At 39.8% G+C, this 25,868-nt stretch overlaps 1 protein-coding gene across 3 annotated transcripts in view; it reads left to right on the top strand.

Annotated features, from left to right (window-relative positions):
* The window catches only part of AFF2 (ALF transcription elongation factor 2), a 346,222-nt gene that overhangs the window by 212,659 nt on the left and 107,695 nt on the right, over positions 1–25,868 (top strand). For all 3 annotated transcript variants that reach the window (XM_074599583.1, XM_074599581.1, XM_074599582.1), the window contains exons 5-7: positions 1,865–1,951; positions 4,692–4,728; positions 4,978–5,029. In XM_074599583.1, coding sequence (XP_074455684.1) covers positions 1,865–1,951; positions 4,692–4,728; positions 4,978–5,029 — 176 coding nt within the window. The remainder of the gene's footprint in view (positions 1–1,864; positions 1,952–4,691; positions 4,729–4,977; positions 5,030–25,868) is intronic.

Raw genomic sequence — 25,868 nt, 5'->3', positions numbered from 1 at the left:
ACTTTTCCTTTTCCCCACTCTTTTATGTTCAGGTGTCCCCTAGCAGGGAGATGACTAGATTCGCTTACACTTCAGCCCGCCAAGTGGTACGCAGTGGACACTAGGTGCATTTTGACAGTGAATATTCTGAAGTTTGCTGGCATCATCTTCCCATGAATCCTAGGCTCTCTGTCCAGCGTGGGCAGGAACAGACTGAGGTCAAGCCTGTAATTGCAGTTCTAGAATATGCTTCATTTCTGCCTTCAGTTCAGCTGCCTGTCCCTCTTTTAATTATGTGATAAAGTCTCCGTTTCATCATTTTGCTATGAGGAGATTTGCCACAAAGCAACCTCTATGGCATAGGATTTGGCAGAGGCATGCAGGATTTGGATTATATTATCTCACGGAAAAGTTCACTGGATGTTTAAATCTTTTTCTGCTTTCCTCTGTGCAGAGGTCAAACAATGCGTGCAATATAACAGCGTACTTCTCGTCATTGCACTGAGCTGCCACAGCCTCACCCACGGGGAGGGATGAGCTCCTCACGAGCTGCCTCTTTCCTCCTCATGGCCACTGCCGGGGCTTTGTGCAATGAAAACAGGCCCTGAGCTCCACCGCCAGAAACCCAAAAGGTCTTCCAGCAGTGCAGAGACATCTGCACCCTCGCCTGTCCCTGAGTCCTCTACGCAAGGAACTGGCAAAGCTTGGCCCCAGGCTGCAGTCTCTGTAGCTGTGTGGCCCTTTAGATAAGCCACAAGCGTGTCCATGGTGCGCTGCACGGGTGGAAGCAGAATGAAGGAGCCCAGCGAGGCCGAGCTGCCAGACCAGCCCTGCCCTCCTGCTTCCACCAGGACCAGGGGAGGGCTTCTCTCCGTAGAAATCGTTCCTGGGCTCTGTCCCTTGCGGGGCTCAGCCAGACCTTGCTGCAATAGCAGCAGTGCTAAAGGTGGAAATTTGATGGGCTTCAATAAAATACCAGTGCCTAACAGGTGCTTGGGGGAAGTTTACATGTCTGCCTGTCCCCTTGACTGAGGACCATGGTGCATAGCTTTCCTTTCTCTCTCCTAACCTCCTGTATGACACGTGATTTGTCGGACTGGAGACCTGCAACTCGCTGGCTGTATCTTCATTAGCATCTAGCTGTAGCCACCCGGGCCATGTCTTCAGCCCAAATGCACCCAACCACACTGCCCTTTTGACAACAGTTATATTTTCTTTAATTAATTGTATTATATTATATTTTTATTTGTGGAACATTTGCAGTGGTTGTCATGTTACCTACAGAAACTTGTGTGTTCATGAGCTTTGTAGTGACTGGCCCTGGGCTTGACCAGTGTGAAATGGCAGCTGGGAAGTTTAGTTTACTGCAGTCAGGATTATGGCCGTTGCATGCAAAATTTCCTAGATCAGACCCTCTTTTGCTCTTTGTCTCCCTTGTCTCAAGAAAGAGTCATTTCTGTGCTTTGTAGGCAAAGAAAAACAACCAACACAGAGATACAACAGATTGCCAAAGACAAGTATTACTGCCTCTCTGAATATTTATTAAATTAAAAGCAAAGATAAGAGAGCATGGAGCAACATCTACCATAAAACACACTCATTAGAAGGGCACTTACAAGCTCTGCCTAAAACAACACTTTTGCAGGTTCTCTATTCTACTGATTTTTCCCCCCTCCTCTGACCATAAACCTGTCCTCACCCTTGTTCCGAGGAACTGCTGCCTGTTGGGCAGTTGAGGTGTTCATCTACCACATAAGGATGGGTGCTGATGCTTGCTTTAAGCATCTCCAGACTCAGTGGAGAATACATCATCATTTTTTCCTGTCTTTCTTCTTTATGTACATGAATTTGTTTTCAAAAACCTTTTTTTTTTTTTCTTCCCTAGGAGATGACCCATTCCTGGCCTCCTCCTCTTACTGCTATTCACACTCCTGGCAAGGCTGAGCAGACCAAGTTTTCTATCCCAAGCAAGGTACAAGTAGGGTATTACCAGTGACCTGATTAACATTCTGTTCTGTTGAGTGTTCTTCGCTGGAGAGTTTATTTTTGTAATTGGTTCCATTTTCAAAAATTTCTAAGACTATTTTTAGTTGGAAATTCCCAATCAGACTGTTGTTACTAGTAGGACTGCTTATTTAAAGCTGCAGAAGTTGCTACAACTGAGGCAAGGTGAACTTTTTCTCTGTTATATGAGTCTTTTTACATCAAGTACAATATATTTTGTTTGTTTTTCTTCCATTATTATTTCTGCAGTGCAGTGGCTGAGATGGTCATTTGTTCCTACTTAGTGATTGATTGCATGATGAGGTTTAGGCTGCATGGTCAAATTATGGTGACTTAAAATGTTCCTGCATGTGAACAGTGCTGTGGCCTCTGTCTGTGTGCACACTCCAAGGGCACACAACGTTGCGCAATGCGATCCTCAGTATTGGCCTTATTAAAAGCACGCGCTCAGCACTTGCCACGTCAAAAACAGATGCCTGGAGAGTACCAGCAGTTCACCTATCACTCAGCGAATTGTTAAACTGTATGATTTGAACAGCCCGAATTCCATTGTTGCCTTCTAGCTATGATTCTGTTCGCACTGTTAGAGATAGAGCTCATACCCTGGATGGAGGTATCTTTTGCTGGGACCTGAACAACTGGGAGCTGATGATGTCTGGGGAAGGGGAGAACTTCCCGCGGGTGCGAAATCTACGCCAGTCTGACATGGAGCTACACAAAAGTTTCTTTCTAAAGGCGGGACCTTGGAAAATAGCTTACAAAACTGATACTGTTTGACATTATGGTTCAAGCAATCATATCCTGTTTTAGAAGCTGGAATGTGATTTTCCTCTTGATGATTTTATCTGTTTGGCAGATACTCCCCTGTCTGAAATGCAGCCGCCATACTTAATTGGAAATCATATGAGATTAGCAGTATCTGTGGCTCCTTAAAAAAACAAAGCCAGCGCCCAGAATGCCTTATTTTAATGGAATGTGATTGTTACTGCTCCAGCACTGCCAATGTCGCTAGAGTTAACTGCTGCAGCGTTAAGCATCAGAAGTCATAATCATACAAGAGTATAATCCTCATTGCAAATTGGGTTAAAGTCAGTTGAAACCATTTAGGTGACAGTGGAGTCTGACCTGTGTGAATGCAGTAAGTGAGAGTAGAGGGGTTTGCCCACTGGAAGCTGTATTTTTTGCAATTTATACCCTCCTTAATTTAGTGCTCTGTTTTTGATGGGCCCTGCAGAAACTGGTCTACGTCCTGCAGACTGCCCCTGTCTCCATCGGTAGCAGTATAAGCACAGGTTCAGAGAAGCTAAAATTTTGGTTTGCTTTTCTGTTTGTATTAAGTTTGCTTTGAACTTTTAAGACCCACATCAAAGTTAATTTCTGGGCACATTAAATGTTGATGCCAAAATTCTTGACCATATCACTTCGATACAAAATACAAATTAGATTTTTTTTGAGATAGCATTTCAGGAAATGGGCAAGCATGTAAATATTTCCAAGTTTGCTAGTTTTACTTTAAAAAATAAAACAGAAATGTCTCTTCAGAACATCACATTAAATCAATTATAGCTAGCCAAATTATAGATCGTAGACACAATGTGGCTAGATTGTGCAGCCATATAAACCAGAGACAGGCACTATTAGAAGTTCTCAATGTAACTATTTAAAAAAAAAGTATTCTCAGGAGAAACGTATATAAAAAAGTGTGATAAAAAAGGCGGAACTTATCGGAACAATTTATCCCTTTGACATTCAAATTTAAAGTGCCATGTTTACTCTTAGGGCATGATTTACTTCACAAGGGACTGACTGACAGCACAGTATAATATTAGGAACTAATAATGCCCTAAGAGGAAGTGCAGTGAGGGCTTTAATGACTTTAACATCCTACAGAACTAACACTTCCAGCAAAGTAGTGCCTGGCTGTAAGATGAAGTTGTAAATAACACCTTAATTTCAAATGATCAAACTCTGCTTGGAAGGAAAGCTGATTACAATCACTGTGGACTATAAAGCCTAGAGAAAAACCAAGCAAGAGAACTCTGTGACATGCAGGAAGCAGCTTAGTTATCGTGAGCCAACAAGAATCCCAGCATTAGCATGCTCAGTGTCACAAGCCAGATTCTTTGCTGGTGTACAGTTGTTGCACTTCCATTGATTTCATTGGATTTGAACCAATTTCCGTCAGGTGAAGATCTGCTCCCTGCGTCTTTATCAAATCCTGTGTGTCACAGTCCAAATAAAAGCAGTGACTACCAATAAAAGGTTACTGCATTTCCAAGCAGCGAGATCAAAACAAGAAAGGCAGTGGTGCTGAATTTAATGCATAGCTGCGTCCATGCTGCGGTCTAAATTGTACATCATAGATGTCTCATACACACTTCCATGGCCAAGCCTGGAAAAGGCTAGGACCGCTGCGGGTATAAATCTGTGCAGTGTCTCCATAAAGGGGTATGTAGATTTACAGCAGCTGAGGACAAGCACTTGTCTGAACTGTGAAAGGGTCCCTCAGTGGTGCTGTGTCTCCACAGTTAATGTTTTTTTAAACTAATGTCACTGGTGCTGCGTTAACAATTACATGCTCCCTTCCCTGTACCATCTCCTTCCCTGTTTGTGTAATGCTGGTGCCCTTAATCTAGCAAGCTAAGATATATCTTACCTTCTTCATTTTATTTAACTAATGCTGACGTTTTGTGTGTTCTTCTTTGTAGGACTCCCAACATCTGACCTCAGGATACAATGTACAAAGTAGGTCTTTATCACCCTAGTCCTAACAGTCAGGGTTGGGTATTTTTTTTCCTGCTTGACATCATTAAAACAAAGGCTAAAAAATTAATTTCTATGGTGCTAAAGCAGATCAGTTCCATTTTTTATTACATGTTATGCATTGTGGCATGTTGTGAAACCAAGTATAATTAGATGGGCTGACAGCTTTGGGTGCATTTTAATTCTACAGTAATCTTTTGACATTTGAAAATGTGTTTCCTTTGTTTGCAGAGTGGAGTGATCCAGCAGGGAAAGTTGCAACAAAGTCAGTGCCACAAAAGTCGTAAGTATTATTATTTCCAGCTTTAAATCTCATTTTAAATTTATCATAAAGAATGAGTTTATTTCTCCAAAGGTAACTAAAACCTAGCTCTGCTCATAATCTTGTCCTGGTGTTCAGGTATTCTCAGTAGTCCTTAAAAATTAGCCATAAACCAGTTTTATGTTTTCAGTGCTTATTACTGTTTCTTCTTTTTAAGCATTAGCTAACAGAGGTATGTGTGAAAGATGAGTTTATTAAGCAGAAATAATGCTGATTTTAGTTGTACGGCTTGCCAAAATTAAATCACTTTTATGCTTCTCTCATCAGATACTAAGCCTCTTACAATAGAAAATGCAACCCAATGAACAGATGATGCAGGAATTTTAACATTCATACAGTGAGAGAGAGTAAAACACATCATACGAAATGATTCTGCTGGCTGGTGTTGAAAAGCTGGTCTTGAGTTTCATACACTTTGAAACAGCTGAAAATCACAGATGATCTATAAATATGACAGTTGAAAATTGTGGAAGAGCTAATTCTCCATTGTGTTAAACCATTTTTCTTTGGTGCTTCTCTGGTGTAAGGCTGCAATAATGTAGCCGTGAGTTGAGACTGAAATGGCTTTTTACTTTTACCCCAGGATCTCAAAATAATTTGCAAACAGGAATTAAATAATAGCTTTGAAAAGTATTTTTTTGGTTTTATACTTATGAAAACGTGTGGGTATGATTTCCGTTCCAAGCTGCTTTTTTTTTTTTAGTGTTCAAGCGTTTTCAGCTATTGAATGCAGAACAGCACTAGCCTCACTGGAGTTTGTGCAAATACAACATTTTCATTTAAAATTACTTCAAAATTATCCGAGTGTTCTCCTTAATCTACTAAGGACACAATTTTAAGTAAATCCCTACAGGGAAAGAAAAATCAATTTAGAGGTACCTACATAGTTTTTTTAAAAGAATTTAAATATATTGATTCTTAGTGCAGGTTTGCCTACAGGAGAGGACTTGTTGGAGTTCAGTGATTTGTCTGTGACCACATAAGAGATGTTGGACTTGACTAGGTGTGGGTGCCGAATCCCTCAAGGTACCAGGCTCTGAAGGTCCAGTTCTTTACTCATAAACTCAAGTCAGGGGAGTACTCATTCCAATAGTGTGTTGAGTAAAGCTTTGCAAAATTATGGTTAAATGACTAGCTCAATTCTAAAATGAAATGGTTTTTTCTTCAGATTGAATGAGAATTGGATAGGCATGCTAATGATAGATAGATTCATTCACATGAATATCATTTATTTATGAAACTTAGTAACAAATTAGTTTTTGCCCTTTGCTATTTGACTTTCAGTAATGGCTTGTTTTTTTTAAAGAATCTAGCCAACTATACCCACTGTTTTTGGTAACAGAATGGGTGCAGTCATGTTTCAGAACACCTAAGTGATCCAAACCAAACATCGAGTACATTCCGTAGTAAAAAAAAAAAAAAAAAAAAAAAGTAAAAAAATATTATTACATCTTAAAATGATTTTTCTCCTAAAGCAAGTGTATTTGGATTCCACTGTGAAAAAATATTTTAGTGAGTGTACCATAAAATACAATATTCCAATAGTTTGTAACCAACAGTAATAGACTTGTCAATCATGGTTTATAGTTATAAGCTGAATTTCAAAAGAACAGTGCTTCAGAGCTCAGTGGTATATAGTGCATTTAATGGGACCAAAGCTCTCTATAGGAAGCCTGATATAAAACCTGAAGACACTGAGTACATTTTATGAACCAGTTGCTCTCTGTTCTGCTGCTTGATCTAAAGTTCCAGTACTATCAATCAGATTTCTGCTGCAATGAACTGCCTTCTTATGGTAGGTGATAGATTTTACACATGAGAGATCAGAGCTGCAATAAAGCTACTTTTATTTTTAGCTTCTAAATGAAGATCAGCTAACCCATTACTATCACTTTTTCTCTTTTACTGCAGAAAAATTGTTAAGGCAGCTTCTAAGAATTTCCATAGGGCTTTGGGAGGTTAGAAGGCAGTCCACTGTGAGACATGGTATTACGAGGCCAATTTGTTTCTTTAGATCTGCGTGTGCAGTTGCCGCCACTTTCACTGGGAATTGCAGTACTTGAGGATATAATAAAATTAAAGCAGAGAGTGGGGCAGAAAGATGTAATGGTATCAAGTAGAGCTGGATAGTGTGATCCAAATAAACCCCGGTAGATTGACAGCTTCTGCAGTCATTGTGTATTTTAATAATATAGTGTTTATCAGATTGCCATTGTATTAAGAAGGGTTTAATCTTCCTAACATTAGTCAGTTTCAGGGATATTGGAGTGTAAGAGTGAAATTACAGTCCAGCTTATCCCCAGTAACATTTCTTGCTGCACTGTCAACCGCACAGCATGGTCTTACTGACTTCAAAACTGTATCTCCCACCAGTTCTTTATATGTTTTGTCAATGGGATCTGTTATCTGTATTTCAGTTTGATCAAATCTGACTGAATTTGGGTTTGTTCATCTGTATGCTTTGTTAGAGACCTTTTATCCTGGACATATTTGTAGGTATTCCCCAACTTCTGTCAGTTTACGTGCAATTCAAGTGAAACTTAAGTTGTCTTTTCCATTTACATTGGTCCTAGTGACAGTCTTACAGATTCCATTGGCTTGTTATAAATCCATAGGAATTGGTAGTAATGTGCTCGCATTCACCATATCGCTGAGTTATACTGTGACTACTTGAGCAATGCATGCACAGCAAAGATACTTTGCCTTCACGATGCTGTATTCTGCTCCAGTAGCCAGGCTGGAGGCACCTTCATGTGTAGAAACATTGGCATCATAGAAGAACAGACCAGAGATGTATGATCTTCGCAAGGTTACCTTTCAGGTGCGTGCTTCTAGGGGGAAGAATGGAGGCAACATACTGCAAGGTAGATGAAATGACTAACATCTTGCTTTTGTAGAGGGATGCAAGATGCATGGCTTCTTGTCTAAGTAAAGCTTTCTGAAATAGGTATTTCATCCTTTTTATACTATATCAATGTATAAGAATATACAGATCTAAAGAAACAATTTATTACACCCACATGCTGGAGAAACCCAATCCCTAATGCTTTGCAGCAGGTAAAATAGAAGGCAGAGTAGTTGGGATTGTATCTAAATTCTGCTCCTGTGTTGTACATGAGTATGTGTACGTATAGCTAACCTCAGACCCTAATTTCTACTCAAAAATCTTGAAAATGAAATTTTGAACACTGATGTGTGTGTATACCGTGGTGAATTTTTATAGCTGAAATCAGGCTATGTAAAACTTCGGCACTTGGCTTCCCCTTTTTTTAAATGTCAAATTCACCCTAAATCTCCACTGGGTATTGTGCAGTCAGTTTTCAGCCAGTCTACTCTGATTAGTTTATTATGAAGCATAGTAAGCAGGAACAGATAAGGTGCAACCAATTGCACTGAGAAGGATTTTCTGTCAACTTCCATGAATTTGAGGGTACAAACTCAGCTCGCGACTTAGGTTTCTGTTATATAATTACCACTGCAAGTATGTCATCCTCAGACATCCAGTCCTTTTGTTCTGTTTTGGTTGTTAGCGTTTGGCCTCTGTCCAATTGGAAACTACCCAGAACCTTTTTAATCAAGCACATCCTGTGTTTCAAAATCATGCCGCAGAGTAGTCTTGGGTAGTTTCCATAAAAGCCCAGCTAAAAAGAAGAATGTAATCATAATGGTATTCTTCCCCTGTCACAAAATTACTTCCTATACTTACTGTATTAATACAGTATTAAAAGGCCCTTCTCATGGGCTCAGTGAACTACCGGAAACCATTAAAAACTTAGAGCAGCAAATTTTTATGGATCAGACAAAACCAACTTATTTTATCTTTGTAGAGTTTTTGTTATCCATCATACTTAATGATACACAACCTGTGGGGGGGCTAGAGAACAAGTAAATACCGTGGGCTCAAAACCAAAACAAGCAGCTGAAACTTTATGTGATATTTCAGCAAGGATTTTTCAAAGGGGGCTCACCACTGGTTTCAGTTGGGCCAGGATTTCACTTCACAGTTCTAAAAAAATGTCAGTAAATACCAGTACTTTTCTAATCCCAAAGATTATCATAATACTTGATGGAAGCCTGTTTGAAAATGGAAATGTGCTTCTTGACATCTAACTACTTTTCATACGTATCTAATGGCTTTTTGGAAGTTCTCCACTGTGTCAGGGACAGCCACCTGGGAGCATGGAAAACAAAATTTGGCAGCATGTTCAAGCTATGAATTAAAGGTAATTCACGGTTTGAAATGAATCAGCATGAGGTCCTTATGAAGAGTAATCAGACATCAAGAGGATTTTACACCAAGGATTGTATATTGGATAATGCGACAACAAGTAATGTTGTTATTCAGAACGTTCAAATCAAGAAGCACTGATGGATTCTTAACCTTGAAAGGAATCAGATTTAAAAAACTGGGATTTGTTCAATGTTGGTGCATCATTTCCAGTTCAATCCCATGAACCAAAAATGTAAAATTCACCTCCAACTCGAATAGTTAGAATGTTTCTATTTATGTATCCAACCCTGTATCTGGGTTCCAGTTACAGTCCAGCCCAGGTGTAATACCCTGAAGAAGGTGAAATTTTAGTATTTCTAATTACAGTTTTTAATCGATCCTATTAAAGCATAAGAGCATCAATTGATCCCACAGTGTTGATAGCCTGCTTTCTTTTATAGCATACGTTCATTTTCACTCAGCCAGTGTGGCAAGCTTTAATCATTAGACTAAGTACTGCCTGTTTGTTAGGAGTAGGAAGTTCCAAAGATATTCCCTCTGGGTAAACTGGGAAAGTCATGAATACAAGGGACTTACACTGCCATGTACAAATTATGATAAGTGAAACAACAGTGGCATGTAATTGGAACTCCATTAATCTTTAGAGAGCTCCAGTGCACTGTATTAAAGGGACAAATAGCAAATAAAAATAGAAGGGTCTGTTTTGATAAGATATCATTCATCTTCGGTATTTATTGTTTTGTTTTATTAGTTGGAAGTTTGCTTTGCATCCTTTTGACTCATAAGTTCTTGGGTTTGGAGCAATGGTAGTCAGTCAAGATTGTATCGTTTTGTTCCTCACTGCCACGGGCTTTTCCTTTTGACCAAAGTACTAAGTAATTGAGAATAAAACACACAAGCATTTCCTATGGACAGTTGCCTATAGAAGCAAACCTGCAAAAAAAACCTGCTGTGAAATATGTTAAAATCCAGTGTCGTAATTAAAAGCCCTGCATCCTTGAAGATAAGCCCATTATTCAAAATAATTTCTAAATTAGACTTTTAATTTGTTTTCATTATTCAGCTGGCTCACATACAGTTTAACCTCCTTGTCAAAATAAAGTTATTTCCTAATACATTCTTTTCCATGATCTCTTTCTCTTGACATGTTTATAAATCAGTTTAAAAGATTGTGGGAACAGAACTAAATTAATTCTCTTATATTTTGCCGATCAATGTTGAATAATTTTTCTTGACTATCAGAGACTTACATAATTACTGCCTTTAAGAATTCCTGAAACAAGCTAACCAACTGCATTCTTGCCAGCGTTGCTGATTGCAACTCAAGTGAGCACTGAACCATTCCTCTGATACTGTACAGCCCCCCATTAAAAATTCAACATTTATTTGCCCTAACTAACAAGTAGCAGTTGAAATACTTTGTTCTCAAGTAGGATGCACTACTGCATCACTGCCAAATGTGTGCAACCACTGAGCTGCGACCACTGAAGTGTCAGTATTAATAGAGACAGGTAAATGACACGTATTAACATGTTTGGATTTGGGATGTATTTCCCCGTGTGCTACAGTTCCCATTTTGGAGACTGGTTAGACTGTAAATCTGCCATAGGTTTCCCTGCATTTAAAGAGCTTTTCCCCAGGCAGCAGCATTATGTTGTGCCTTTGTGGCTTAAGGCCAGTCTCAAACTGACCTCCCAATTTACATTTCTGTGGGATGGAATCACTTCCAAACTTCAGTGCAACTTCAAACATTCATTTTGAAAAATGAATATACTCGGTAAATCTGAAAATGTAAATCAGGATAGAGCAGGGGAAGCCACCACACTCGGTACCTCTCCCGCCCATTTGTTTTGTTAGCTACAGGCTTGCTGATAAATGCATATAAACTTCTTGCTTGGCTTTCTGGCCATCATAATTTGGACCTCGCCCTGCTCCTTTTTGTCTTAACTCTGACCTGTCAGTAAATTTCAGGTTCAGAGCCAAGCCAATTCTTTCTCTGGCTTTTTCTTCCTGATGCTCTTTGCTCTAGTCCCTTTCATTCTTACTGTCATATCTTAGTGGCTTTGAAGGCTTCAGTAGCCTGAGACAAATAGAAAATTGTCACCCAGATTCATCTACGCTATGCTGCAAAATAGTCATAATCGGAAATAGCTGATAAGCTTGAAAGAAGAATGGATTTTGCCAGGCAGCTTGGCATTCATAACACTACAGTGGTCTTGAAACTCCCAATTTGTGTCCTAACTATCCTAGGTAAGACTAACAGCCACTTTTCCTAATATCGCAACTTAATCCTTTGCATCTTTCCTCTGAATCCCTCTGACAACCCCAATAATCCACCACATTTTTCTCAGCTTTACACTCTCCATCCAGAGGAACTTATATTGCTACCATTATCCTTTGGGCTGAGGGCTCAGCAGGGCTCCAAAGCCTATCAATTTTCTGGCCAGAGGGCTTATTTTTTATGAAGTGAAGTTCTCACAACACCCCATGGGGCTAGGCCACGCTCACTGCATTATCCTCCGTCTTGGATGGCCCTTGGAGCCACAGATTGAGAATAGCTTTACTTTACAAATAGATCCTCCCAAACGGTGAAAAAGGAAAATATTCCCCACTGCTGGGCTAATTACTGTTCTAAATTCCTGGAGGAAGAGCTGCTTCCCTCACTTGTGTCCATGCATCTTGAAAAAATGCATTTTGAGACTTTGCTAATGCTATAACCGCAGCTTCCTGAAAAAATGATGTAGCCCTGGAGGAGGAGGGAGACGTCTGTAGCCTTACTCCAGTAGCTGCAAACCAGTTGTTTAATTAAAATCTATGTTATGGAAAACACAGGAGGGGGCCTAGAAAATTGGCAAATAAAAAGTTATTTCCTCATTTCCACAGGAGCTTTTTATCCTTCAAGATAAAAATAGTAAACAAAATCTGAAGGTAGTTTAGCTTTCAGGAAATTATCCCTTACTGGAAAGTCTTGTTTAGTCAAAATCCTTCACAAAAAGATCTTTACAGGTTTTGAAAGAAAGATGTTGACTCATCTACCTCATATTGACAAGAAAGACTTAAATGCAGCTCATCCGAGTCTGCAAAAGTAGTAAATATCTCCAGTAATGAGGGGATTGCTTTCACAGCTATTACCGGTTAGACTCTTCTGAAGTATTTACTCTTTGGGTATCCCTGATAAGTTGCATGCATGTAACTGTGTTTTAAGGACATATATGTGCTTTTCTGCAGAGAGAGAGGAATGCAAGTCAGTGCTGCCCATATTTGATTTAGCATGAATTTCAGTAGTTCCAGACAAATTTGAAAGCCTATACAAATCATATAGCTTCAAGTCTGGCTGTGTGCTAGACTGGAATTTTTTGTTGGGTCAGACCTTTATCTCGGCTTCTTTTTGTGACTCTTTATGGGGAGATTGAAGAGGAACTGAAACTGGTGACCTGTCTTGACCTTTAGTACTGGATTAAAATTCCAACTTGTTGCCATGGCAACGGGGCCTTGAAAATTAGATCCTGACAGAAGCAGGGAGAAACTTAAAACTGCAACTGCTGCACTGAACTGAAGAAAGGTTGCTTACAATTGTCAGTGACAGGCTCTTAATTGAAATAATCTGCTTTTCCCTGTACTTAAAAAAAAATGAGGAAGAGAGAAATGAAAAAAAAAAAACCAAACCCACACCAGAAAACTGTGTCTTGATTATTTTTTTTTTAGGCAAAAATCTATTGCAATTCAAAGTAAAGCACATGCTGCAGAATCCAGCAGAGAGGCTGATATTAGAGGTGGCAGCAAGTGAACCTGCATGGTGAGAAGGGAGCCAGACATGCACTCGCAGAGGTCTGAACCATCCAGACCAGACTGGTAGCAGGAGGCAGACAGTGGCCAGTGTTAAATCACAAGTTAACTTTCTATTTTTTTCTCCTTTAACCTGACACCAGGGATAAAAAGAGACATCACAGTGTCGAGTCTGACTCCCAAGATCCATGCAATTATCTGTTCTGTAGATGTAAAGGGATAAACATAAGCTAGATAGTGCTATTTCAGATCAAGTGTGATAAAAGTTACTCATTTTCCAATCTAATCAATGCAACAGTCAGAGGGAGATAATAGGGCAAGTCCTTCACTGCTAAAGGAGGTTAAGTTGTTTTTTTCCCCATGGAGAGTAGAATGCAGTTATAACCTGAAGGGAGAAGGTGCTGAGGGTCACATAAAGGATTTCCTGCTTTTTTCCAGTTCATCCAGGAATCCCCCTCATCCCAAAATCAAATAATCTGGAAGATCATGTTGCAACACCATCTGGTGTTAACCTGTGGCTTTCCCCAAACACCCAAGGGTCCTGAGGATGCTCTGAGGGCCCTGCTCCCCTTCCCAAGGCTAGGAAGGGGATGCTAGTGGGATGCTGCCTCCTAGCACCCACTAGCCACGCTTTCTAAAGTCCCTGTAGGGATTGCTTTCTTCACAAAAAAAAATATTTAAAAAAATCATAAAAATATATAGATTTTACATATCAGATAAAGGAGTTTTCTTAATGGACAAATAGATACTGTTGAATTGGATTAGATGCTCTGTACAACGAGATAACTGCTGCAGAACCAGATTGAATTGTAGATACTATATATAGCTAGATGAAAGTTTAACAACTGTAGGTAGATGGCATTAAATTTTTTGAAGAGATATTTTTGTCAAAGCTTAGTGTCCAAACTTACTGCAAAATCCTAAGACCATGTTTGGAGTCTGAGTTCAAGTAGAAGGCATGCATAGAAAAATAGGTTTTTTTCCTTTAGTTTTCTTTAGACTGTACTACCAACATACTGGATTTGTTATGTATTGGTGTATTGTATAATTATAGGATCAGAGCAAATATTACAGATGTTCACAAACAAAATTTTGTGTAATATGTTTTGTATCACTCACTGCATGGTTTAGAGATAATGTTTATCACTAATACTGTCCATTATCAAGGGCAGGTTGTGCTGAAATAATGCGTTGTATCGCCTTAACAAAACACTCATTCTGGAGTAGACAGTTGACTTGCTACACAACAGAAAGTGAGTGAGTTAGATGAGCAGTTTTCTAACAAAGAAAACCAAAATCCACTCAACATTTCTCAGGCTCTGAGTTATGTGCTTCAGTATCATCAGACAGTTAAAAATAGAGGCCATTATTTGAAATTTCAAGTGTCAAATTAATTCCTAGAGTAAGTTAGTTATTTCAGAGGAGTTGCTGTCACAGATGAATTTGACCCATCCTGTTGTACACTTGATGCTGTTACCATCTCCAGCAAAGCACCGCTAATTCTGCCTTAATTACTGTCAGGCTGGACTATGGAGCCCTGGAGTATCTGGCAATAAACTTGTGTTTTGCTGGGAGGGAAGGTAAAGAAACATTTAAATAGGTTTTTAAAATAAGCATGAAATCTCTGAAGATGTACTGTTGTAGTGCATGCTGTATATCAAAATATATAAGCATCTAGTTGTAACAATGGCTTTGTAAACACATTACTGAGCAAACTATGAAAAGTAATCCACCAAGGGGCTGTTTCCCTAACTCATAAGCACTAAGTTAAGAGACCAGTGCCATAAAGTAGATCTGTGCTGTTAAAAAATACTTCCTTTTATGTGAAATTATTTTGTGTTGAGCACAATAGATGATTCCTTTTTTATTTTTACATGCATATCTTTTAACGCTTGGAAATATTTGTGTTTAAGGCAAAAGTCAGCCGTCCTCGGAAAATCCGTGAATAATTCGTTAATATGTGAACATGGGGCAAACAGTGCTTACGGGTGGCAGGAAAGTGCCCGCATGCATGTCGTGTGGGCAGAGTGGCAGCAGTGTCATGCAGTCCTACTACAGCTATCGGCTAGCATTTTGTGGAATTACAATATTGCGTTGTATAATGAGAAAAGCCTTCAGCACTGTCATTCCTTTTAGCAGCCTGCAGGCATGGCCTGAGGGGTGGTTGGAGCCCACCTCCGAGGGCACGGAGAGCCTCCTTACTCCCGACCTCTGCGGTGGCTTGGTGAGCTTTCAGCTGCTCCAGGGCAGCCACAGCGCAGCAGGGCTGCAGGCTGCTTACCCAGGAGGGACGCAATGTCTTATAGCCGTTTTGGAGGCCACAGTTTCCAACTAATCTTAGCACAGCTGTCAATCACAAGTGCATATCGCTTGCGTCCATGTCCCCACCCCAAACCAGTTCAGAGCAGCCTGCTGCAAAATAGAAAAGGCATGAGGTAAACCATGCTGCGGTATGAATACTTCTGATCTCTTGTTGGCATCTGGCCTCGTGCTTGGCTGAGGAACCTTCCCCGCATACAGCGCTCATGGATCGTGTCAAGAAGGAACGGGAGATCACAACCAGTGGATGACCTTAATTCTGGGTTGATAAGCTTTTCTGCATTTACCCATCATGTCTTCTTTCAAAGCAAACAGCAACGTTCCTGCTGACTACAAGGGGAGTTTGCTCGGATAGTGTGCAGCTCACTCTCAGAGGGATTTTATTCAGGAAATTGCAAAACTTCAGTAAGAAAAGGTGTTAAGTGAGTTATATACAAACTGGAGATGGAATTAATCTGCCATAGCCAAAACCCAGTAAAAGCTCATGTACTGGCAGTCACTGACATTTCTTGCAGTTTTGTAAATTGTGCAGCTATGCAAACACTGAGCTAAAAATCCAGTATCACCTTCCTTCTCCAAAATAAAGAACATTCTATGCTATTTTGCTTTAGCCGAAGTGTTACATACTATTCTTCTTATTATTATTTGACTCTTGTGAATTAAAAAAGACTACACAAGGATTGATATTGTTTGGATCCTTGGAAATATAAGGTACGCAGCTCAGACTGATTAATACCAGCGTGAGAGCATTTATCGATTTTGTTTGCTTTTTCTCAACCGGTAGAAAAAGTACCTATTTAGGGGATTGGAGAAAATTTATATCGTTGAAATCTCAGATACGACTGGTCATGGTGCTGTTCTTGGAAGTGATGGGAGATTGAGACTTTTCAGAAGAAAGAGCAATATAGGTGGTTATGAAGATTTTGCAGGGCTTGTTTATTGGTATAACGATATGGTGTCAGCATTGATGTGTTTTTAAAGACTGAAGGCATTAATAAACAGCTGTTGTTCATCTGTAGTAAGTTTTTTTGAAGTCCATTCTGATAGGTAAAATTATGTGTAGTCTACAGAACATGCACCATACATTGTATTAAAAAAAAAAGAATAACGCAAACACAATGAATCTGTTAAATCGTAATGGCTCCCAATCGTGACAAATTTGCAGATTAAAGCTCATTGAATACACATTTAAATGATAAATGATAATGGCTTGGAAAGAGCCATTATGGTCTATTTCATCAATAATCCACATTTTTTGCCTTGTAACTACACCAAGGATGAACATAATGGATACTGCCTGATGGAAAAAAATATTTTGTTTATGAAAGAGAATCAGAGAAAAGAAATTCTCAGATTAACAAATTTAAGTGGTTGTTATTGTTTGTGTATAATTGTTTATACATGACAGATTTTTCCCATTATTAATATTAATCATTTACAGCTCCAGAACTTGTGCTCAGAAAAAATCATGTTTAGTCTTAGTATCCCTCAAACTGCAGTTGATTTCACTGAGTTTTGGAAAGCATAAGTAAGCAGAATGAAGCAGGGATGCAGAATTAAACATTCAGGGTTTTCAACTGCAGATTGTTCAGCACTCATGAGCACCCAGTCCCACAAAGTTTGTGAGCAGCGTTCAGTGGGATTGTCACAGACCTGTCATGTTTCCCATGCAGAAACACGTGCACGTTTTCTTAATTTACTCTGCGCTGGGATTTGCCTTGCCTGCCCAGGACAGCGTTCAGGATACTGCAGCAGTTCCCAAGTGCATTCAGTTCAGTCCAGATGGTGCTGATGTGTTTTGGCACTCGCGGGCATGCACCTGTGGGAGACCTGGTGGGGTTTTGTTGAGAAAATCCTTAAATTATGCTGAAACAAGATTTCCTGCTGCAGAAAGAGGAGGGGTGAGGGTAGGCCCAAGTGTGCTGTGTTGCCAGCTCTTGGTTGTGATCTCATGTGCACGTGCGTGCCTCATTGGGTTAGGACTTCGCTGGCGAGTGGCTTTAGGACTGAGTTCCTGAAGGACATTTATAAAGCAGCAGCAAAACTCTGTTTGGTACGAGGGGTGACAGAGTGCATCTTTGTGGGATATTCTGACTGGAAATTAGCAGTTAACTTAAAGCTGAAATTTTTGGAATTGAGTGCCTATTTTCATAAGTGACACGCAAAAACTAAATCTGCTACAAGTATGAACTGTGGTGGATTCACTGTGTTGCTGGATAAATTGACTGAGTTAACACTGGAGCAGGATCCCAGTACGCTTAGTTGTAAAAGTCATCTCAGTGAAGTTATGGAAGTTCATTCATCTGAAGGACGTGAAGGTCCTTTTTAAGAGCCACGCTTACCAAGTACTTGTGGGCATTTTGTGGTAACATACCATTGCAGATTAGCACCATGGAGCCATGTGCTACAACAATAAACAAGACTGTTGGAATGTCATCTGAGAAAAAAGGGCAAGATCCAGTTCTAGGGCTTAGATAGCCCTCTTAAAAACATCCATGATTTAGGTAGTTCTCTTAAAAAAAAATTACTTGTTATTTCACTCTTTGATGTCGCGTAGCACACAACTCGCACCCTTCACCTTAGATACTTTCTTCAGGAGCGAAACGCTTCAAGAAGCTGTTGTCTCAGGCAGTCGCTATCTGTAGCAATTCAGCATTAATAGCATCCCGTACTGGCACAGTGTTTTGAATTATAGAAGAGAGAGTGGAGGGCTTTCTAACTTTGAACACATGCTTTATGTAAATACTGAAGTAAAACATAAGCTTGCAATGAATTTTTGGAGCCCTTCTCCTCCTGAAGGCCGTATGCCAAGATATCCCTAATGCCTGTGGCTGAGCCTCTCTGAGGCTGGGGTTATGTTCGGAAGTGCCTGTGAGGATGAGCCCTGAGGACAGCTGTGGTGTCACCCAGCTGTGGCATCACCCCGTGTTAGAGGTCCCTGCGCCAGTGCTGAGGAGCTGCCATGGCCCCACGGCCCACCATGGCCTCAGGCGGCAGCAGCATTGCCGCGGCCCTGTGGGGCCAGGCGCTGTGCTGCCTCTGCGCTGGCACCAGTTTTGCTCAGCATGAGGTAAAAATCCCTTTACAGCACACCGTGACACGTTGGAGACACGGCCTTAATTCTTCGGAGGCGTGAAGACGACCAGGTATGAGAGAGGCCGATTTCTTCTCCTGCCCTGGCTGTCATGTCGGTCCTGGCCCCGGCGGAGTCCGGCAAGTGAGCACGTAGTTGGGCCCTGTGTTTTGATAACCTGGTCACTCCCTGTGTGGCCTGCTCCGGCCTCCCCCACCCCTGCACTCACATGAGGTGCTGTTATGGCCGGGCTAATGACTTAAAAACTTCTCATTAAATATTCCTCTTGGCAAAGTTTGGTTCATGGATGCTTGGGGCGGTGGGGGAGGTGTCAGTCCTGAGTGTTAAAAAAACAGCTCTATTTTTAGGCCTTTTTCCATAATAAGATTTTCTCAAATGACTTGCTGTGATAAATGGGTGTTTTTAAATTTGAAAAGTTCAGTTCTAAGTTCAGGGGTAGCCCTCAGGCACTGTGGTGGAAGATCCTTGTACATATTACAGAGTGATTATTGACAGAGTTTAACTTTATTGACCCTGCGTTCCTAATTCCTAACAAATTTTCTAAATGTGCTCTTTAAAATCCCTACAGAGCACTGCATACTTTGGGTAATTCCAGAGCTGCGTCTGAGATTATTACTTTATTACCTCCTTCTCTCCAGCCCCTTTCCCAGACTGACTGGTTCTCTGACATTTCTTTTTTAACATATTGTAAGCAGAATATGTGTTTGTCCTTCCTATAGCTTTCTCCTTAGCGTTTATCCAGCACGTCTGATCTGTACTATTGATTCAGGCACTTCCTGCTTCTGCTATAGCCCATTTCAGCAATGTACTTGCCTATGCTAAATAAATAAATAAATAAATAATGTTTTTCAGCAATGTGATAGCTTTGCCAATGGGTTCAATGAAAACAAATTACATGTTTATTCTTGTATTGACAGCTGAGAATGTTCTGAAAGTCTGTAAACTTTCTATCTGTCTGACTTCCCTGAGCAGACTTGTGGCTCTCCTCTTCCCAGCACCCGCCATAATACAAAGTTTCTTGCTGGAGGCGTTGACTTGACTTGTTTTCCCCGCTGTCAAGCTTGCACAATTGAGGGATAAAAATCCTACTTGAATCACTAAAAGAAATCTGAATGTTTAATTCCTGCACAGGATTCTGGGGTTGATAACTTATAGCTATGCATCGTATAAATTAAGTACCGTATGTGCTTAAGTGCTTTTTTATTAGACACTGCTGAGATTGTTAATAGCAGGTACGCTCTTTAGATTTTAGAGAGAGTTACTTGCTCTGAAGTGCTTGAAAATCAAGCAGTATGTCTATCTTTAGGTAGGAAATAATTCTGAAAATCAGAAGCACAATGTGTTCTTCCTTATTCAAGGAAGTTATTTCCATCTTCCTTGGAAATAAGTATATTGCATCAATACTCGATATGCCTAGCAATTCACCGAAGCATTTTCTTAATCTCACTTTTTTGCTATGATGGCAAATTAGGTTCGTCTTTTAAGGATTAACCTTAATTCATACTGTTTTTCACTTCTCTCATATATGAGTTAACAGAAAAATATTGTCTGTAAAACATTGCCTAAAATTTTAATTTTTGTCATAAATTTTCATAAAATGTTCACCTGAAAAATGAGAGGAAATATTTACTTAGAGAAAAAAAAAGGAATTGCCTTAAGACTAAGTTTAGGTGGTTGGTTGATAAGTTTTTGTGCAAAACTTAACTGTCGCTTCCTGACCCAATAAGTTCTTGGCCTGATAACCTTATTCATGATCCTCATGAGGTGGCGTGTCCAGGTGTGCAATTTGTGTGTGCGATGCTTTAAGCCAAGACAGGTACTAATCATGTAGTTACAGTACTAAAGAGATATGTTTAAATGGTACAGGGATGGATGAGCGTGGAATACAGTAAATGAAGAAAAACACAGATGTTGGGGGAAGATGAATTTGTTGTTAATGCACTGGATTGGTGCTCAGGAGTATTTGATTTTAATTCCAGCTCTAACAGGGACTTCCTGTATGACCTTTTGGAAATTATGTCTCAGTTCCCAGTCTGTAAATAGGAATAATGTTTTTTCCCATTCCCTGTCTTTTCAGTTTAGACAGTACAGTTGCTAGAGCAAGGACTCTTTTATACTATGCCTTTTTACTGACCTAGCACAAGGGACCATATTCTCTCTGGGTGCAGCCACATGTGTATGATATGACACAAAAGTGTGGTTAGAGATAGGGAGGGGAAAAAATGTAGAATTGTGGAGTCGATATACATGTCACTGGTTAAGAACTTATGGAATTTGATATGGGATGTTTGGGATAAACCTAGTGAAAACATTGCCTATTATAGACTAAGATTTTTATAATTTCTGTGAACCTCTGTACTATAAGAGGCTTCTGTAAAAAAAAAAAAACATGTTTGTTTAATCTCTGTTAAAACCTAACAGGACTTTTTACATAAACTGGTTCTTAGCATGCATTTGGGATGAGTGCATTACCCATGAGTAGTGAACTCACGAGCGAGTTATGCGGGTAATCCCAAACGAGTGCCAGTAAAACTTTTTTAACACATAGCATCATTATGGAATTTGTTTATGCCACATATTTTACAGGGGGGAAAAAAAAACTGTTTTGGTCATATATTAGAGAGTTTATAATTTTTTTTACTGGTGCTGTTTTTCACATCCCTCTGCCTCTAAAGCCGGGCCAAGTGAATACCAGCAATCCTAGATGGATGGGAAAATTAGAACAAACACATGTTTGAAATCTCTCTGAAAATAAAACAAGGGCTAGATTCTAATCTCCTTACTCATACCAAACACCACCTTACTCCCTGAATAGACCCATGGATTTCTTTGGGACCATTTGTCAAGTGAAGTGCTGTTTGACATGTGCAGCAATACTCAGAATTGGCTCAATCTAAATGAGCTTTTTCCATTTAAGCCCTCCAAAGCTTGCTGTCTTCAGTGGTTAGCAACACATATTTATGATTTTTTTATCGCATCAAAAAGAAGAATTCTCACGCTGCTTAGAGGGGCTTGTTTCAGACCCTTTTTAACAGACTTGGGTGATGCGAAGCAGAATCCCAGCACTTTTATAAAGGCAAGACAGAGGAGAGCCCTCCTAAATGGGTGGCTGGCACGGTGAGTACGCTGGTCATGTTTGGGCATGCAGAGATCGAGGAATTTGAGCCTTCCGCTTTCACCAGCTGGAATCAGTAGCTTTACAAAGCCCACCTCATACCACTGATAAAACAGATGTAAACCTGTTGCGCTGATGTAATACCCTTCTCTCCATCAGTTCGGCATATTAGCTGCCATGTCCCATATTCAGTTGGCCTCCTCTTGGGAGCAGTTATTTCACCTTAGAGACTTGAATCCTGTATCTTTCTTAGTGTAAATACAGTGCATTGTAAGAGAGAGCTTTTATATCTCTTTCTTTTGTTCTTCTGCTGCTGTGTTAATTTTATTGTCAGGATCATAGATCCTGAACTAGTAGGCATAAGTCAATGGAAGAATTCAACTCGACTTTATTGAGAGCAGGATCAGGCCATAAATGTCGTGGGTTTGTTCTTTAGTCTCACATAAAATAACTCCACCGATAAAATGCCCTGTGTGATGATGGCTAATCAAGCATTGCTGCTTAAAGCTCCATACATAACCCAGCTATCTCCACATTAACCTCCTCCTTTAATTTCCTTGGTTATGCTGAATAGGAAACAGTTATTGAACCACAGTTATGTTCATAGAAACCATTTGATTAATTGACTATGCTTTGAACTCTTGTGACCCGAGACTGAAATATAGCTCAGACAAAAATGACAGAAGCCCAGCAATGGGATGGGGCTATAAAAGAGCACCAGTAAACTGTCCGTGGGCAGCCTGCATTCACGTTCATGTTTATCCTTGTGGAACTTGCTAAAAGTAAAGACAGATGTCCAGCTTATCTCATGGAGTCAATAGCAATAATATGTACGGATGCTGCTCACTGCGAGTTGAGCCTACTCCTGCTGTCACTATGTCTTTATGCGTCCACAGGGAGAAAACCTGGAAGGCAGGGAAAAAAATATAAGTATTGCCAGAAATCCCTGTAGGCTATCTGAGAAGGAGCGGATGTGTAAAGCATTTCTTTCTGCATAAACATTTAGAAATCAAGCTCTCATAAGTCAGGGATCCACCAAATGTGGTGTGAAGAGGCAGATGAAGCCTGCCTTCTGGCATGCCAGCATTTGCTGATTGATTTGGAATGCAGAAGGGCCCTTTTTATTTTTATTTTAAAATTTGAACCACATCTTAATACAAATCAGGTGAAAAATAAATTGAAAAATAGCAAGCCTGAGATTACAGATGTGCCAGCTTCATATTGTTCAGTTTAGCTGAGGTCATAGTGAAACCCATCAAGTTCACATCGTTTAGTGTACAGCCACTGAGGTAATATTCAAACAAAAGAAAAGCAGTCAGAATACTGATACGCTCCTACTTTGCCAGCTGGCCTCATTCAGCTGTACAAAGCACACTGGCTTCAGCTATGTAAGGAACTCTAAATCAGTAAGGAATACAGGTTTTTAAAAGGATATTCTGTTCCAAACAGCCCATTCGTGCTCCAGCTCTCTGACTTTAGATCAGTCATAAAGAGGAAATACCTCTCCTAATATACAGTTTCATATTCTGAAATTTAAAATGTAAGAGCTATGCTAATGATGATACAGTTAATTTAGACAGAGGAATTTTTCAACGGGGGACATTTGTATTCTGCTCAGTGGTTTAGAAAAAGCTTGAATTTCCTAGAAAGCCTACAAGTAGAATTACTGGCATCCGTTCCTTCTCCATACTGGTGATGTTACCATGCTGGTTCCCTGCACACAGGTATAGATTTATGTAGATTAATTTGGTATAGTACAGTGAATTGCCACTATGATATATATTTTAGAATTACTTCCTAGCACAGCCTAATGGCTGGAATCAAATAAAACATAAAAGTAGATTTATATAGATTGCTGTATAAATCAGATAAAGCTTTATGTTACCTAGCATTGGTAATGGAAGATTTTCCTGCAAATAATATAGAAGTTGTTCATGTAATATTTTCATTATTTCAGTGAGAGTAAAGCAACAAAAAAGAAGAAAAGAAATAAACAAGTCTATCGGGCTTAGCCACCATTAAACATCATTAACTACAATTTTGCCTGACAAGTTCTCTCATCTGGTGATGGGTGAAATGGTAGAAAAGTAGACTGAACAATTGCGTAAACCCAAATGAAATATGCCCTTGTATTCTAAGTGTGTACAGTTCAGTCAGTTAAAATAGAGCAATTTATTATACTTTAGCAGCTTGAGCTTAATCTGGTTTTAAATAGATCTTTTTTTCTTTTAACTTCTTGCTGAGATTTAACTGGTTTGAGAAGACACATGATGTAGCGCTACACAGTCTCTTGCTCGCTCTCACCAGTTTACTTTGAAATAACTTTAATAGAGTACTGATGATGAAAATAGTTCACAGGAAATGTAGATAAGCCTTTAAACAACAGTGAATATTTTTTTTTGATTGAAATGAGTGGATAAGGGCTTAATGAAAGAGACAAGAATACAGAGTGGAGATAAAGGAGCTGGGTGTAGCAGGCAGGCAGAGCGGTCAGCAGCATCCTCAGGGGGATCTGGGGACTCCCCCGCAGTGGTGAGTGCCACAGAGCATCCCCTTTTCATAAGTTTCTCAAGTTTAATAACTTTCGGTATTTTGGGGTTAGCCTATCCAATTTCTTACTGGTCAATTTTTGATATCAAACTGCTACTGTGAACCAGTCTGAAACACTTGGCCATATTGGCCACTCGTTGTCAAAGCGAGTTGGGAATGTTGATCAAAATATCCTTATGTAATACAGGCAAAGCTCTCACCTGCCTGCACTCAGAGTGTGCTGTGCTATTCCTTGAGCCAGGGAATATATGACCTTTACCCAGCAGAATATTTTAACTGTAGACGTTTTGTTTGATATTATGCTGTAGTTTTCCACTTTTTCATCAGATCCCTCAGCCTTTGTGGTTTTTCACAGGTAATTCTGTAATTACACCAGCTGTGATAAATACTTTCTTGAAATCCTACTTGAAGAAATTTAGCTCAGTCCCTTTGTATGTGGAAGGAAACAAGCATCTAATCTGGTGTTTGTGCCATTGATTGATAGAAGCAGCCATGCCAGATGCATGGGTGCGTTTATATTATATCCCACAGAAATGGAAGAGGGAAGTTTTTTTTCAGGAAATTGTGTGTGTATGTGTATGTGTGTAAGAAGTTCAGCAATCAAGTGACAACAAAATCATCTTATAACTGGGAAGGGGACTCTGGCTGGCACAGGCTGTACTAACAATAGGATGATGGAGCCTTTCACCTTTAGGTTACTAGTTCAAATTCAAGGCAGATTTGTAGTGAACAAAAGTCATTACACTCTCAGAGCTATTCAGTGGCCTGTGTGAAAGGAATTGAAGGTCTCAATCAGAGTCTAATGGACATGTGTCCAAATCCAGAAGCTGCAATCCTAATTGGCACTCTTGTTGATAGTGGCGGCGTAGAGGCCAAGGACTGAATGGGCATACAGATTGAATTTACTGTCCTTGTCCAGAGCTGGGCTAAAGACCAGTAGGGTGGATCATAGGATGTTTGTGTTACTGCTGCACATGATACGAATGTTTTCTGGATCGAGAAGGGACTGCAAACTTCAAAAGCATTCATGGAGTCTTAAGTCTCCTAAAAAGCCCTAAGCTAATTTTTTTTTCATTTAGAGAAAAAATTGCTAGCAGTGTTTGTTGAGCTGGCTGAAGCGTTGAGGTGTCTTAACTAAAAAAGTAGGGAAAAAAACTTTTAATTAAAAGTCAGAGAATATCAGGAAAATCAGTAGAGACCGTATGTACTGTTCCTTCTTATGAATGACTGTTTAAACAGAACCAGATTCTCTGGTCTTTAAAATGTGTTTTCCTAGAAGAAATTTGCTGTTTCCTAATAAAAAGGAAAAAGAATAACCCTAAAAAAAAAGAATACACCCCCAACTGACTGCCTGAAGCAGCTCTATGACCGTGAGTACGTATTGTGATCAGAGACCGTATATTGCTAAAACTCCTTGATGGAATGAGTTTTAATTTGGTTTACAGAAAGCTTTAGGGGATATTGCTCTCTACAAATTAGACCACAGGAGCTATAAAATGAAGGATGTCCTCCCTAATTAGAAACAGTGGAGCGGCCTGGTGTTCTTCCTAGTTATAGCCTCATGGGTACTCTCTCACAAGTGAACTCTGGGCAATAGATGCTTCTTTAGTAACCGTTATCTGTCTTTATACTGGAGTTTATCTGTTGTGCAATTTACTGTCTCCAGTTCTGAACGTGCCTTTCTGCATAGCTGTGGCAAACTCTT

Source organism: Larus michahellis, chromosome 9, assembly GCF_964199755.1.
Source record: "Larus michahellis chromosome 9, bLarMic1.1, whole genome shotgun sequence".
NCBI classification, from domain to species: domain Eukaryota; kingdom Metazoa; phylum Chordata; class Aves; order Charadriiformes; family Laridae; genus Larus; species Larus michahellis.
Note: the sequence above shows the minus strand (reverse complement) of the source record. Positions and strands in the feature narration are given on the sequence as shown.